At 42.5% G+C, this 16,811-nt stretch overlaps 1 protein-coding gene across 1 annotated transcript in view; it reads right to left on the bottom strand.

Moving 5' to 3' along the window:
- Positions 1 to 1,263: 1,263 nt before the first annotated feature.
- Positions 1,264 to 16,811, bottom strand: part of slc36a4 (solute carrier family 36 member 4) — a 163,372-nt gene continuing 147,824 nt past the window's right edge. The window contains exon 15 of the mRNA XM_083772537.1: positions 1,264 to 1,836. Coding sequence (XP_083628663.1) covers positions 1,469 to 1,836 — 368 coding nt within the window. The 3' untranslated portion in view covers positions 1,264 to 1,468. The remainder of the gene's footprint in view (positions 1,837 to 16,811) is intronic.

The raw sequence follows: 16,811 nt of genomic DNA, 5'->3' as shown, positions 1-16,811 counted from the left end.
TCCACTGCATGGTCTTGAAGCGGGTGGCTATACTCTCCCAGCTGTTTGTTCCCATGTCCCCACTCTGTCCAATGCGAGCCTTCTACTACCGGCTTCCAGTGAAACGGCAGCTTTTAGGCCATGGGCCGGAAGCCTCTAACGGCTTTAGTTTTTCAGTTGGTTGTTCCCCATCAAGGAACTGGATATTTTTTTCACAGTAGACAGATACAATCCTCATAAGTACTGCAACAAATGTTTCCAGCTTTGATTTGTGCACATTAATGACATGGAGCAATCCAAACTTCCATTTTAAGCAGACACATTTTCCCATTGACCTATAATGGGAAAATGCAAAAGCTCACATTCAAGTATTTTTTTCTCTGAAACTGTAAGGGCTAAAGGAGGTAAGTAAGTAGCCTTGCCGAGCCATGAGGCCCATAGGGCAGGAGCCTATATCCTGTCTCTGTAGCGTGAGGCAGCTTGATGTACAAGTACACCCCCTGGACATGATGCTAGTATGTCGCAGGGACTTGTCAAGGGAGTGTATTTTACACATAATCGTTCTACCAAAACCAGAGGAGAACAACAAGCTGATAAACGGTGTAACCAAGTTAGATATTGTAAATCAGAAATGTAGCTCAGAATTATCAAAACATGGCAAAGAAAGTACATACAGAACCAAGGTGTACATTTGTCAATAACGCATGGCTGCCTGGGGCTGGAGCTGTTGACTACTGTAAGTGAGGCCTGTGAGGGTTTGGGACACGCCCAGACTGCCATTGGTTAATGTGTAAGTGGTGATGGCAAGCAACTGTCAGTGACAATAAGTAGTGAGCTGTCCATCAGAGGCTGCCAGTGAGACAGCATGGTGAAAAGTCACAATATGGGGATGTAAGGGTGCCTGCACTAACAATGATGGCCAGATGAACATAATTATTTGAATAACCTAGTTGTGAGGTAGTGGCCTATGGGGAGATGCGTCATGAGCCAAGGAATCCAGGGAGAAAGAGATTTTTATTGTACGACCTATGGTTCAAGAGTTATAGGGCGAAGCGTAATGTGGGCTGTTATAGCGCCACCATGAGGCCGGCTGATGTAATTCTATTGTAAAAAGTCAATGGGAAAATGTGCCCGTTTAAAATGGAAGTTTGGATTGCTCCGTTTCATTAATGTGCACAAATTAAAGCTGGAAACATTTGTTACAGTACTTTTAGGATTTATCGGTCTACTGTGAAACAATAACGCAGTTCCGAGGTGAGGTCTTATGAAAGTCACGATAGCCTATGGCCCACGGCCTATTTGGCCCAGAAGAGGAATGCCTGGTCATTTGTGCGGTATAGGTTACCTGCAGGAATAACGTCCTTCCTTCCCCATGTGTACTGTGTGTGTGTGTGTGTGTGTGTGTGTGTGTGTGTGTGTGCGCGTGTGCGTATGTGAGAGAGTGAGTGTTTGTTTGGGGTGGTGGGGGGTGGTGGTGGTGGAGGAGAGGTCAACCCGAAGACAGAGCAGGTGCTGCAGTCCAGTTTTGGGTGAAGGCCCCCCCGGCAGAGGAGCCCGCCACAGCAGGGGTCCCGCTGGGGGCCAGCAGAGTGGCGGAGGTGCCGGGACCCGCCGCCCCGTCCCCCCCGGCGGGGTAAAAGATCTCGCCCAGGGTGACGTACGAGCCCGCCAGGAAGCCCACGAAGCCCACCGAGGCGATGAGGAGGTCCTTCGCCAGCATGGCCGGCCTCAGCCGGCGGTCCGAGAAGGTGATGAGCTCCACCAGCGGCGGGAAGATGAGGGCCAGGGCGCTGCTGCTCACCGCGCCCACCAGGGAGATGACCAGGTCCAGGCGAGGGATCAACACCGCCCCGGAAACTGTGACGCATGCAAAGAAGGACGTACGTGGGACACACAGGGGGAGGAATTGAAGAAGAAAAGGTAAGAGAGGAGAGAAGAAAATGGGAGAGTGATGGATGAATTTGAACAGAAATGAAGGGTGATATATATATATATATATATATATATATAAGAAAGGAGGAAAATGTTTGAAGGAGGCATAAAGAGGGAAGTAGGGCAGATGATTTAACGCAGGCGAAGTGGAAAGAGTGTTGCATGGGGGGATGTGGGTGGGGGATGTGGAGGGGAGGATAAAAGGTAGAGAAAGAGCATAAGTCATCAACCCAAGCATGGCAAACAGCTGTCTTATGAGAGACACAGACACACACCGATCCATCTTCCACGCTCCAGGCTCACGTTCGCGCCGCAAACACCCATTTAGCATACGATACATACCGTACGACACACACAACTCCACCGCGCATCTCCATATATCAACTTTGGATGTTTTTAGTATTTTTTTCCGTCAAATGAATGGCTCCACATCACACGAGAACGACGACAAAAAAGGAGTGAAAATAGCAGATCTGCAAGCTCGGGATCGGACAGCTTGTAGATTGTCTGTTTTGACCATTTTTTTAATGTTTTACAGATGCTAATAAAAAGGAACAAATTTGTACATGCTAGGTTTCCACCCGACAACAACGTGACACCCCCCCTTCCCCCAAGTTCCACATTTACATTGTGCTGTGCCTGGGAAAACCCTCTTAACGTCTCATCTGCATAAAATGATTGGATCACATGGATCATGAAAGGTTGCGGGGGGTAATTTGTGACCTCGTGGTCTGACTGATTGGAATCAGGGAACAAAACCAGGGTCCCTAATCTGGGTTAGATTATGAAAGTTACAGAGTGCAAATTCAGATGGTAACATCAGTGTGTAAATGTCTGCATCAAAGTCAAGGTCAAGTCAAGTCATTTAACCCATTCTGACCTGAGATCAGATTCATACGAGGTTTCCGCCGGACACACACTGGTCTGATGAACCCATTCTGACCTGAGATCAGATTCTAAAAATGTCAGTTGTTCTTCGATTTTTCAAAAAATAGCAGACCTACAAGCTCGTATCGCGCCACTCGGTGGCGCGATATGAGCTTGTAGATCTGCTATTTTTAAATAGCTAAAGCATAACATGATGCTGACACCAAAATGGGTGCCCGGTCAGAATGGATTAAATTAGTTCTAAATGTCCAAAACTCTCTCAACCTCAGAACAAATGCAATGTCGTGTCCCCAACACAATCTGAGTCTGGGGGGAAAAAAGCCTTGCTTTTTTTGGACCCTTGTCCTGGAATGACCTACAGACCAGACTCAAACTGGCTTCTGTGATCCCCCTAGTGAGTCTTTACAAGGATTGCCATGGGCACACTTCCCAAACACTGCTCCTGCTTTGAATTTTGTTGCTTAGTTTTTTATATATTAGCCTTTATTGGTTGCGTTAGTAGACGTTCCTGTTTGAGCTTCTTCTTCGTTAAGGCTCATACATAGTCTGGATTTTCAGTGGTTAGGTGACCACCGAACTACAACATGACGTCACGAGTCGCGGTGAAGAGCAAACCACCGCCACCGCTCCAGCCCTTCTCTCTGTTTTTACTCACCACCGCTCAACGTTATTTCAGCTCCGGTGGTCAGCTCACCACCGAAAATCCAGACTATGAATAGCCTTTAGTGGGCACTGAGTTTATGAACGTTGCTTGTCTGTCCTCCTGTTATTGTCTTGTATTTATTGTTACTGGCAGAGCTCGGTTACTTATTTTGTCTCCTCTCTTGGCCAGTTCACACTTGTAAAATAGACTTTACTGGGTTTTTTTTACTGGTTATATAAAGGTTAAATAAAAATAAATAGTAAAGAAACACTTGACACTTTAGATTTAATGTTCCTTCCTGCAGGAAAATGACACATGGTGAAAGAGAGAGCATTCCTCCTGCCACACACAGTCCTGTCCTTTTAGATCATTACTTTAAGAAAAAGTACAAATACTGCAAGTCCAGAATTTTAAAAGTACAAAAAGTATTGGCATCAAAATGTACTTAAAGTGCCAAAAGTACTCACTATGCAGCATGTTATATAAATTGGAATAATTCATTCATGCGGTCGGATAACGGGCGGATTATAAATATGCACACGCTGAATCGGGTGACAAGAAAGTTCATCCGCAGGTCTCTCATACAGTATGTATTATGGCTGAAGTAAGTGGTTAATGTATGTTTTGCAATAATAATACAAATCTACAAAGTACTACAGTAACTAAAGTGTTCAAATAAATGTAGTGAAGTAGTATAGTACAACCTTTTGACCTGAGATGTGGTGGAGTAGAAGTAAAACTGCCCGGCCTTTAGCGCTGCAGTCCAGCAGCGGTGTGAAGTACAGCACAGAATGTACTAATGGAGCATTAGTCCTCTATAATGGGATCGAATGATCCAATACGATCTGAGAGATGCATGCAATACATTTTTAACCCATTCTGACCTGAGATCAGATTCCAGAAATGTCTATTACACCCTGACAGTTTCATTATGAATCCATTCTGACCTGAGATCAGATTCTAAAAGTGTCTTAGATTTTTCAAAAATAGCAGACCTACAAGCTCGTATCGCGCCACTCGGTGGCGCGATATGAGCTTGTAGATCTGCTATTTTTCAATAGCTAAAGCATAACATGATGCTGACACCAAAATGGGTGCCCGTTCAGAATGGGTTAATAAACCTGCTTTGAAAATTCCTGAATTCTGCTGGCGATCAAAGACCAGAACAGACAATAGTGGTTCATCAATCTCCCAAAGAACTTCTTGTTTGAATCTATAAATCTATTAAAAATGCATGGAATAATAGAGATTGGCAGAGAAAAAAAGACAATGCATTATCGAGCCCCATTCAACAAAGATGAATCAGGGATGGGAGCAGATAAGACTGTGAGACTGCAAATCTCTCAAAGTTTATCACTGCAGTGATTAACTTAGAGAAAGTTGAGAGATCGATGTCAATTTACAATAATTCCTGTGTGTGTGTGTGTGTGTGTGTGTGTGTGTGTAAGGAGGCTCATGAGCATACATGTGCATGGTATTTGTTATAATATGGTCTCCATATATAGCGTCTTTGGGTGCTCATGAGCATACATGCGCATGGTATTTGTTATGGTCTCCATGTATAGCGTCTTTGGGTGCTCATGAGCATACATGAGCATGGTATTTGTTATAATATGGTCTCCATGTATAGCGTCTTTGTGTGCTCAGAAAAAGCACTATATAAATTCTAGATATTAAAGTTTACTATGAAAACATGCAGTCAGTCAGGCCTCGTGACACTCTCTATATATTATATGGAGCGTGTTTTGGCAACGGGTTCTCCTGTCCAGCCCGCACGCATACGCACGCGCACACACACACGCGCGCACGCACGCACGCACACACGCACACACGCACACTCTCTCTCCCCAAAGACCATGGAGCTCCAGTGTGTCTCAGCTCCATTGACTAAATGTCTGCACTGCCATTCCTCTACGTACGTCAGTATACCTACAAGGCCAGTGTGTGCGTTTAGTATGAAAAGAACAGCCATCTCTCCAAAGTCCTCCTGGTACTTTTTAATAAATGAGACACGGGTATGAATTGGCATATTTCATGTTTAAAAGTAACGCCGTGTTCTTAAGACGTGGCTGGAGCTCTGAGTGGCCAATAGTGCGAGGCCAGAGTTAAGACCAGTTGGAACACCTATCAATGTGTTCTTTTATACTATTACTATATATATATATCTATATATATCTTTTATATTATACTATTGAAATGGATTATTCACACACCATATAAGCGAGAAACTCTCACACACACACACACACACACACACACACACACACACACACACACACACACTCTCAGTTATTCACTCACTCACATGCACACACACACACTCACTCATTCACATGCACACACACGCACATGGTTCACATGCATTTAGTGCATGTGCATAGACACCCCGCATAATAAGCACCTCGTGTTATCCGGACTTCACTTCTCAGTGAACGTTTCTCCTGATTGGTCATGATTTGGCATACTCATTAATAAATAAACTCTATATTAGAAAGAAAGGACACTGCCTGGACCCTCTCTTTTTTCAATAACCTGCCTGGTATATAGACTACAAGGCAGTTGAGAAGTCATAAATGAAGAGCTTAGTATATCCATCAGATCAAAACCACGGAGAGCGCCCTGGATTAGGAGAGACGAGGCATTCTTTCTGCAGCGGTAAACAGACCGGACCGCACTGCGCATGAACGAAGGGGTGCATACTTAGACTAGTCATTGGTTAGACACGGGTTAAGGTTAGGTTTAGGTGTGCTGCCCCGTGGGAGGTTAGGTTTAGGGTGAGGGTTTGAGATAGGTTGTAGTTGTAGGACTAATGGAGTCTCACTCAAAAATTAAAAAAAAGGAAGAAAATTCTGAATATTCTTCTCGTTTGATATCATTGAAGATGCGCTAGGACGTGTACACACGTCATTGCAACCCGTCGGTTGGATTGCTTATGGCGTGTGGACACGTCGGATGGACGGAACCTGTTAACCGGCCATGTACATGCACATGTTATGCACATGCGTATGTGTCTTAACCGGCCACTCATGTCGGAGCCACAGGTGAGTCTTATAAAGCGGCCACGCATGTGTCTTAACCGGCCACGCATGTGTCTTAAACGGCCACGCATGTGTCTTAACCGGCCACGCATGTCGGAGCCACGGGTGAGTCTTAACTGGCCACGTATGTCCGACTATTAGTACGTCGGACTAACGTCTCCCCCCCCCCCATGCGCTACTGCTCTAAGCACTCTGAAAACTGCAGTAAGAATGAAACAAAAGAAAACATTGTTACAGAATGGTACAGAAAGTAAACGTTTTGCTTATTTGAAGCATGACTGAGGTTGGAATTGCAATGTGTATGGGCTGCGTGAGATGTATGATAGTGACACATTGACCCATGAGCAGCTGGGCTCCGGCTCCAATTACAGGACAAAGATTGTCTTGAGCACCAGGAGGGAAGCACTTTTTGAACTCTCTATCTTTTCTTTTCATAAACAACTCCCTCTCCTCTCCTCTCCTCTCCTCTCCTCTTCCATGCTGCTAACAAGGACATCAAAACAAATCTTCCTAGGAGACAACATTGGGGTCCGAGTTTATCATTTGTTTCTCCATTGTATGTCAGATCGTATTCTAACTATCCAAGAGGAACAAACGGTTTGTACGGGGTGAAACAGTTGTGAGCCTTCCCTTTGAACTGTTTCACTGTTTGTTTCTTTCACCCTTTTAGCCGAAGAAAAACAATTTATATTTGCATATCAAAAGCTAAATATTGATTACTTATTTACAATTTAGCCATTTAGCAGAAGCTCTTAATCCAGAGTGACTTTTACAGTAAGCAAGAACAACACATGGTAATACAAATACAAATACATATAAATAAAAAGTAAGCTAAGAACCTAACCTAACAGTGGAATATCTATATAATGAAAATGTGTATACACTATCTATTGCTACTGTATGTCTACATAAAATACTATTTAAGTTACATAAGTTGAGCCTATGCATAAGCCTGTATGGTTGTCGAGGCTAGTGCAAGTGCTACGGGCTAAGATGGAGTCTGAACTTCTGAAGGTGGGTTTTCAGACTACGGCGGAAGATTGTAGTGATTGGGAGTGAGTCCCGATGTCAAAGAACTGACCCCAGGCGTGTCATGGTTCTCAGCCAGGTCAAAGAAGGTTGTTTGGTTCTTTATTTACCCAGCAGGTAGCTGAGTACAAGTGCTCATTTTAAGCAACGCCCTGCACATTGAAACACACAGACACACACACTAAAACCTGGGTACCGGCACAACCACAGTCTGATACTGTTGTACTGGGAGCTGACCAGTACAACCACAGTCTGATACTGTCGTACTGGGAGCTGACCAGTACAACCACAGTCTGATACTGTCGTACTGGGAGCTGACCAGTACAACCACAGTCTGATACTGTTGTACTGGTACAAGCACAGCCTGATACTGTCGTACTGGGAGCTGACCAGTACAACCACAGTCTGATACTGTTGTACTGGTACAAGCACAGCCTGATACTGTCATACTGGGAGCTGACCAGTGCAACCACAGTCTGATACTGTTGTACTGGTACAAGCACAGCCTGATACTGTCGTACTGGGAGCTGACCAGTACAACCACAGTCTGATACTGTTGTACTGGGAGCTGACCAGTACAACCACAGCCTGATACTGTCGTACTGGGAGCTGACCAGTATAACCACAGTCTGATACTGTCGTACTGGGAGCTGACCAGTACAACCACAGCCTGATAGTGTTGTACTGGGAGCTGACCAGTAGAAACACTGTATGACACCGTTAGCCACTAAGCAGCTCCAATGGAGCAGTCGGGGGTTCAGTAACTTACTGAAAGTGCACTTTAGCGGTGTTGGGTGAACAAGATGTTTCTGCCGGTCCGGGGAATCGAACCGGCGGCAACAAGGACACTCCTCTCACCTTTAGGCCAGTGCTGCCCGCTGGGAGCGCCAGTGCGGTTCAACCCTGCACCGTTTCGCTGTAATTGACTGAAATGGCCACCGCCAAGTAGATTGGCTTATTCACTATCCACATGATGAATTATATCACCGTTATAGTGGTTAATGTCCACTCCAGAAACATTCACATCACATTTTCTCAACTACTTACTATCCCTGCACCTCTCTTCTCAAGCCTCGATTCAATCTCCCAAGCGCTCTGTTACTTGTCAAAGTATGTTCCTTTTTCCATCTCTCCTCCTCCCCATTTTCAACTGACTCGCCCTAATCGTTGCCACCTGACGTTTCTCATCTATCATGGATGACTGCAAGATTCTTGAATGACTTTCTCTGCTCTCAATTTGCTGTCCATGGACCCCTGCAACCCCTCCCCATCATTGCCAGGGGTCTTCTCTATCCACTGCATGTAATATATTGTTCCTTCAAAGCCCTTTTTCCATCTCTGATGCATTCCCCGACTTCCATCTCCCAGTTCAATTTCCTAGTTTGACTTCCATCTCCCAGTTCAATTTCCTAGTTTGACTTCCATCTCCCAGTTCAATTTCCTAGTTTGACTTCCATCTCCCAGTTCAATTTCCTAGTTTGACTTCCATCTCCCAGTTCAATTTCCTAGTTTGACTTCCATCTCCCAGTTCAAATTTCTAGTTTTTCTCAGACCATTTTCCTCCCAATTTTAGTTGCCCCCCACCCCCACTCCGCCGAGCCCCTTCTGCCCTAAAATGAATACTACTATAAAGAGATGATGCCTCTCGTGTTTACTCTGCTCTTGCTAAATGGAAACCATTAAGTTGCACGCCTTGAAACTTGTGTGCTGATTTATGTGCTGTTTGGACAAAATCTGTCGTATAATAAATTGTTACGCAAATAAATGCCTCCAAGTGGCACTATAGAACGCAGATGTGAAAAATGAGGTTTTTTCTTGGCATCTTGGGAGTGTGCATGCTGATCGGTCCAGTTGCAGAACTGCAGATGGGCCCGTTATAGCACCACCGTGAGGCTGATTTGACAAATCAAGGGTGGCATTTCTTCCTTGGCCTATAGTGGCAATGTGTGTGCAAAGTTTCACAGTAATCGCATGCTGTGCTCATTGTTTTGGGCAGTTTGTTCAAAACGGGCCACTCCTGCAAACTTTGAAAGCCAATCTTAGCCAATCAGAATGGAATAATAAAAAAATCTTGATAACATAATGACTACAGATACGATGTATCGATTTGCATGATGTTTGGACAAAATCTGCAGGCGCAATATAAAGAAATTCCGCAGCTTCCTGGTGAGGCTATAACAGGCCTGATCAGAAACATTTAGGCCAGAGGTTCTGCTCCAGGGAGTGTACTGTTGTACGTGCACAGTTTTGCTTTGATTGGATTGCCGGAGATTAGCTGTTCACAGACGCACGGATGGCAAAACATAGTCTGGGAATGGTTTCCTGTGGTCCTGAGCTCACTGGTCTATGAGGGAGGACTTCAGTGTAATATGTACAGATTTGGGGGTTTTCTAGTAGTGCATGTACGGAATTGCCAATCTGCGTTATCTATGTTTGGGTGAGACCGGGTTGGGTCCTCGACATCATTTTCAACTGAAATTGTTTATAAATCTCCATTTATAGGCAACCTCGACTAAACTTCCTCTACACGTATCTATCTCATAACTTAGATAGCGGTTAGGATGACAGGTTACTGTCGTTCAGTGGGGTCATTGAGGGAGTTCCAGGGGGTCCCCAGCTAAATGATAGTTTGGAACCAAGTGGACCCTCATGGGTCTGTAACTCTGAACCATTTGTACACTCTCAGAGCCGTAAAATCTTCTCTTATGGTGTAACGTTTCAAATGGTAGTTCATTACAGGAGACACTGGCGTACACACTTGTCACAGCCCCAGTGAGACATAGAGATACAGTTCCTCAGTGCTATACAGTATCCCTGTAGCCAGCATACCTGCTCATGCAGCTCCACACATGTCACAGGCACAGCATTTATATGACAATCAAAATAGTATCGATTAATGAAAGTTCAGTAGTAAAGGAACAGAGCCAGAGAGACACGACCGTAATCCAATAACAAAGCCATTATATTTGTTAGACATACAGTAGGGTCACTCTGCAGAGCAAGTCAGTTCCATTTCATTATAACACCTTACAGACTTCACTAAAATACAGCTCTCTTCCTTCTCTATATCGCTTTCATCTTGACATATCAACGCTGGTAAATATCAACTGTACCTGTTTTAATTGAGCACTATGCAATGTTCCCTTATTATTATTATTACCAGTAATATTTTACTCTATTTATCTACAGTATGTTTTGTTTTCTTGTTGTTTTCTTGTTTTATGTTATGTTACATTGTAACTGTACATTGTTGATGTGTTGTAATCTCGGAAACTGCCCATAGATCCGAAGTCCCATTAGTCCGAACATGCACTGCTCCCGTGCTTGCGGTTAGGTTTAGGTTTGCTCCCGTGCTTGCGGTTAGGTTTAGGTTAGGGTTAGAGATAGGGGTAGTAATTTCGGAACAATGAACCTTCTGACTAATGACACGGCACCGTAATCTCGGCACCACTGAAAAAGAGGGTCCCAGCCCTCAGTGTGTTCTCCGAGAACTAAATAAAGGTTGAAATGAAAAAGAAGAAAAAAATAGCTGTCAGAGCCCAAACACAACAACAGTTTCTGGAAGTAATCGAGGCTAAGCAGAACATAGTCACTTATGTTGTGTGGCTGGAGGAGATAGAGATAGAGATGGAGGTAATCATACCTACTGTCTGCAGCTGGTCCAACAATGCCCTCCTGGAGCAAGCAATGACCAACAAATGTTCATTGATTGCTCCAGGAGGGCATTGGACCAACACATTTTGTCAATGCCAAATCAATGCCTCTCTACATACAATAACATAACATCAGTGCCTCTTTAAAATCATCACAAGCTGCACGCAGCCCATGCAATGTAATCCGTGAAACGCACGCGCACACACACATTTACAGAAAGTAAAAGGTGGGTGTCATATTTTTTTCATTTGCTGCTTTCATTCGTTTTAGGGGTTTTAGCTGTTTTTGACAGGGGGGGCGGGGGCATTCAAGCATGGGGCTAAATATGTATTTCTTTACAAAAATGTATAGCAATTACATTTATTATTATTTACTATAGTCCTACTAGACTCCAAGAAATTACATCTGGCCACAAAAGATCATGGGATCTACTGAATGTGTCAAACTGACCTATTGAGCCTATGACACACAGGGCTGTATTTTGCGTGTCTTAAGTACCAGGTCTTATTACCTAACTTGAGTAAACTAAAGACCTGGAGGCGTGATCAATGCTCTTTGGCCACTCAGAATAGCCAAATGGCATTGATCACGCCTCCAGGTGTAGGCTACCTTCACATTCAGTAGATCCTGTGATCTTTTGTGGCCAGATGTAATTTTTTTGGGGTCTAGTAGGACTATAGAAAATAATAAAAAAATAAATAGCTATAAGATTTTGTAAAAAAAGAAAAACATATTTAGCCCCATGCTCGAATGCCCCGCCCCCCCCTGTCAAAAACAGCTGCAGCAAATGAAAAAAAAATGAACACTCATCCTTTACTTTCTCTAATAACCTAAAAAATGAACCTTGTTGAAAAAAACTAAAGTTAAAGGCCGAAAACCCCACAAAAGGGGTGAAGTGGCCCTTAACCTTCTTTACTCACTCATAGAGTTTCAGAAGTAATTTGTAATATTTCAAAAGGAGACAAAGGGGCTGTATTTTGCGTGTCTTAAGCACCAGGTCTTATTCCCTAACTTGAGTAAACTAAAGACCTGGAGGCGTGATCAATGCTCTTTGGCCACTCAGAATAGCCAAATGGCAATGATCACGCCTCCAGGTCTTTAGTTTACTCAAGTTAGGGAATAAGACCTAGTACTTAAGACACGCAAAATACAGCCTGAAGTGTCTTTGTTGATCACATTAACATTATGACATTTTTTTTAGAAGGCCTTAATAATTCTACAAAAATTAAAATGTCACATCAGCCATGCCGGGTTAGACATTTCTGGCACATCCTTGGCGGAGGAGATGGCAAAGGGGACCATGTTTTATTAATGAGACTGTGGATTGTCACCACCAGGCATCATTATTTGACAACATGAGTTTTTGGATCCCACCACCGCCTCACTGGGCCGCTCCAAACACAACTCTTCCACTTTTAATGACTCATCCTGTTCACTTGATCCGATGTGACAGACAGACATCGGTCGACTGGGACAGAAGTCCTGGTGGCCTCGATCCGAGATAAGGATCTCAGTCAGTAAAAACACCAGGAGTTCCAAGAAAAGGCTCATACATAGTCTGGATTTTCGGTGGTTAGGTGACCACCGAACTACAACATGACGTCACCGAACTACAACCACCGCCACCGTTCCAGCCCTTCTCTCTGTTTTTACTCACCACCGCTCAACGTAATTTCAGCTCTGGTTGTCACCTCACCACCGAAAATAGATGCTCAGCAATAGAGCATTTGAACCCTCAACAAAGAATTAAAAGTCTAAAGAAATACAGCCACCACTACGCAATATAAAATGTGTTCTTTTGTGTTTAGTAGAGTTCGAGTAGAGTTTAGCTAGTATTTTACTATACATTTTATTTGGGAAAAAAGCCTTTGGTGCTAAGCTTCACTGCTATTCATTGGACAGAAGACAAATGCATGAAAAGCATGCTTCCTCCTCTTTGTTCGATAACAATTTACAATTAGGGCTTATCCATTCATGGGCAACAGCTAAATTAACTGGAGTAAAATTACTTTGATGGGCACAAGCCTTTTCAATCCATCTCCACTAATGCGGCCTCCTCAGTAACAATGCAGAGTGCTTTCGTGATAACAAAAACAGCATATACAGTACTCTATACCTCACCTTGGTAAATAACGTTTTTGGGGAGCTTTCAAAAACGGTGTGCAGACTTATTCTTTCTTTTGCAGTCTGTTTTTTTTTTGTTCAAGAACCCGTTGAATTAGCCTGGGATGTGCGTGCACCTCCTGACCACTTTAACAAAAACAGCAAACACAAAATTATCACAGGCACCGTGAATGTCTGAATCAATTTGTTCTGTGTTTGTAATGGACTCAACGGCTAGGCTGTATTTAACAAAAACAGGAAAGAATGGACAGAATAAGGTCTTTTGAGGAGTGCAGAAAGACAAAGCTTTTTTGGTAAAAATAGGATAAACACATGGGTGCAGATGGAAATAGATGGGATTGTTATTGAACGGGTGCATGGAAACAATTCCCTATAGGAGTGACAATATAACCACATATTTGAGGGGAGAACTTAACTTTAAAATATGAAGCACTAATAAGCAGACATACCATGTTGAAAAGTTTTTTGTGTATCAATTGCTGGTTTGAAACTATGGAACCGTTTGAGTGAGGAACAAAAGCAATGTCTTCCAAGCATCAATCAGTTTAAAGTAATGTACAAAAGCATGATGTTCACAAGGTACAGGGAGGAGGGGAATGGATACACTGATGGCCCTATATTGGGCACACCTTACCCTTTATCCATAAAAAAAAAATATATATATATATATATATATATATATATATATATATAATATGGAAAGCACTTTGGGTCAACTTCTGTTTTTAAATGTGCTATATAAATAAAGGTGACTTCATGCAAGTACATAAATAAGTAAAAGTACTAATATATTTATGCAACATGGAATCTCCAATAGGCCTATCTCACAGCCAGTGACATCACTCCATAGACATGTTAAAAGACCTACATTCAGAAGCCATAAACAACGCTTTTTCTGAAGGTAAACTTTATTCTATTTGTTTTAGCTGTCTTACCATCTTGTTTTCTTCATAATAATATTGGTCTTTTACATTTTAACATTTGGAAACGGCCTTAATAAACTTTGGACCACTAGAGAACATAACATTTGTGCAAGAAAACACGACACCAGGTTGTATCGTTTTGGAGCAATCATGTTGTTGTCTTATTAGCATTTTAAATGCAGATGGCCCACTCAGTGTAATCTACACACTTTAACTGTTATTGTCTCCAAGTATCGCCCAATTTACACATTCTTGTATCTAGATGGGTTGTTGACCAGTCATTCTATATACTAATTAGTATGGGGGTGACTTTTTGTTGGAGTCTGTAGAGCCATTTCGTTTTTTCCCCCCCATTGCATCACTCTATCTACATTATATATTTCTGCTTCATTACATCTGACCCTACATGTTTTATTATTGTGATACTGTTATACTGTATTGCTTTTGTGGAACATGTCACACCGACATTATGCTGCAGATAGAAATAAACAAGTCACAATATTGAACTCTCAATCTTATTCCTTGTTTCACTGTAATCTGACCTGCAGATTTGCTGTGTATTAGATAGTATATTTATGTATTTGAGCATTTGATACAAATAACTGATCTACAATTTCAGAACGCATTGTTGTTATGTGTTGTCAGATTAAAGATTGTTAAAGAAGCATGAAACTGTATGTCCATACAGTTAGGTTACTAGCCTACTGTTAAAATGACTACATTGCTATAGATTGTAAAATTGTGCAATTATTGTGAATTTGGCATGTGAAGATGAAAGAATGAAGAAGTTTAATGTCCAATATCAAAACATGATTTCATTCAAATGAACTGCTGACATCTCTGGGTTTGCGGTGGTTTTGGCAAAGAAAAGCACATTGAAACTTGTGTCTATGAAAATATCTCTGATGATGGCCCATCATCATCTGGGTGTCTTTGGTTATGAGCCTTTCACATTGAAATTGGTTGGATATTTATTTTCACATAAAGTTATTCAGTGTCACAGTTTCACCGTCCTTGGTCTAATCTTTAATGCTTACCATACTTTATTTTATTGTGTGACCACTTTGGAGCCATTGAGTGAGTATATCTGTGGGGAGGGAGGGTGGAGGACAGTATGTTAGACTGTGATTGGTGGAGAGATGGTTCTATTGTTCTCTTAGTCAATCATTCAAAGCAGTTAGTGGCTCTCTGGTATAAGAAGACTTGGTCTGTGTAATTTCTCCACAACTCCTCCAGGATCATTTCTGATCACATCTGACTGTGGACTGGAGACTTCAGGTGAAGATGAGCTCTCTTGAACCCACCAGGGACATTTCTGCTGAACAGGAGGAACCCAAAGACCTTGGTATGTTACTTAACCTCCGTTTTCACTCCCACTGTTCTGTTTTTATTCCCTCAATATTCTTAATAGTAATTTTATTGTTAGCTTATTATCAGTAGCTTTGCTGTAGATCAACAACCACATTTGTAGTATTACTTAAGGATTAAGTAATCACTTAATTCCTATATTTTAGTCATGCTAAGGTTTTTAAGTCCATTGTTAGTTAGCTACATGACAGGGATTTGTTGAACAACAATTACTTTTAAGTCTACCTATAAACTTATCAACAATCTTTATTTTGTATTTGTTTTCAATCCAGTGTCGCATCATCAGTCTGACTGTCCTGACCTACCAGAGGTGAATGAACAAAGAAGCTTGACAAAGAAAAAACACCATTGCTGTGATCAGTGTGGAAAACACTTCCCTAACATGTCCAGCCTTAAAAAACACCAGAGAATTCACACCGGAGAGAAACCCTATGGATGTGATCAATGTGGACAACACTTCTCTCAAATGTCCAGCCTTAAAAAACACCAGAGAATTCACACCGGAGAGAAACCCTATGGATGTGATCAATGTGGACAACACTTCTCTGACATGTCCAGCCTTAAAACACACCAGAGAATTCATACTGGAGAGAAACCCTATGGGTGTGATCAATGTGGACAACACTTCTCTCAAATATCCAGCCTTAAAACACACCAGAGAATTCACACGGGAGAGAAACCCTATGGATGTGATCATTGTGGACGACACTTCTCTCGTTTGTCCAACCTTAAAACACACCAGAGAATTCACACCGGAGAGAAACCCTATGGATGTGATCAATGTGGACAACACTTCTCTGACATGTCCAGCCTTAAAACACACCAGAGAATTCATACTGGAGAGAAACCATATGGGTGTGATCAATGTGGACAACACTTCTCTCAAATGTCCAGCCTTAAAAAACACCAGAGAATTCACACCAGAGAGAAACCCTATGGATGTGATCAATGTGGACAACACTTCTCTGACATGTCCAGCCTTAAAACACACCAGAGAATTCATACTGGAGAGAAACCATATGGGTGTGATCAATGTGGACAACACTTCTCTCAAATGTCCAGCCTTAAAAAACACCAGAGAATTCACACTGGAGAGAAACCCTATGGGTGTGATCAATGTGGACAACACTTCTCTCGTTTGTCCAACCTTAAAATCCACCGAACAATTCACACTGGAGAGAAACCCTAGTGTTTATATTATGACAAGAGCTTAGCACATCCACGTAAAATTGT

Source organism: Protomyctophum parallelum (genome assembly GCF_964188405.1).
Source record: "Protomyctophum parallelum genome assembly, chromosome: 9".
Lineage (NCBI taxonomy): Eukaryota > Metazoa > Chordata > Actinopteri > Myctophiformes > Myctophidae > Protomyctophum > Protomyctophum parallelum.
This window is presented reverse-complemented; position numbering and strand designations above follow the sequence as displayed.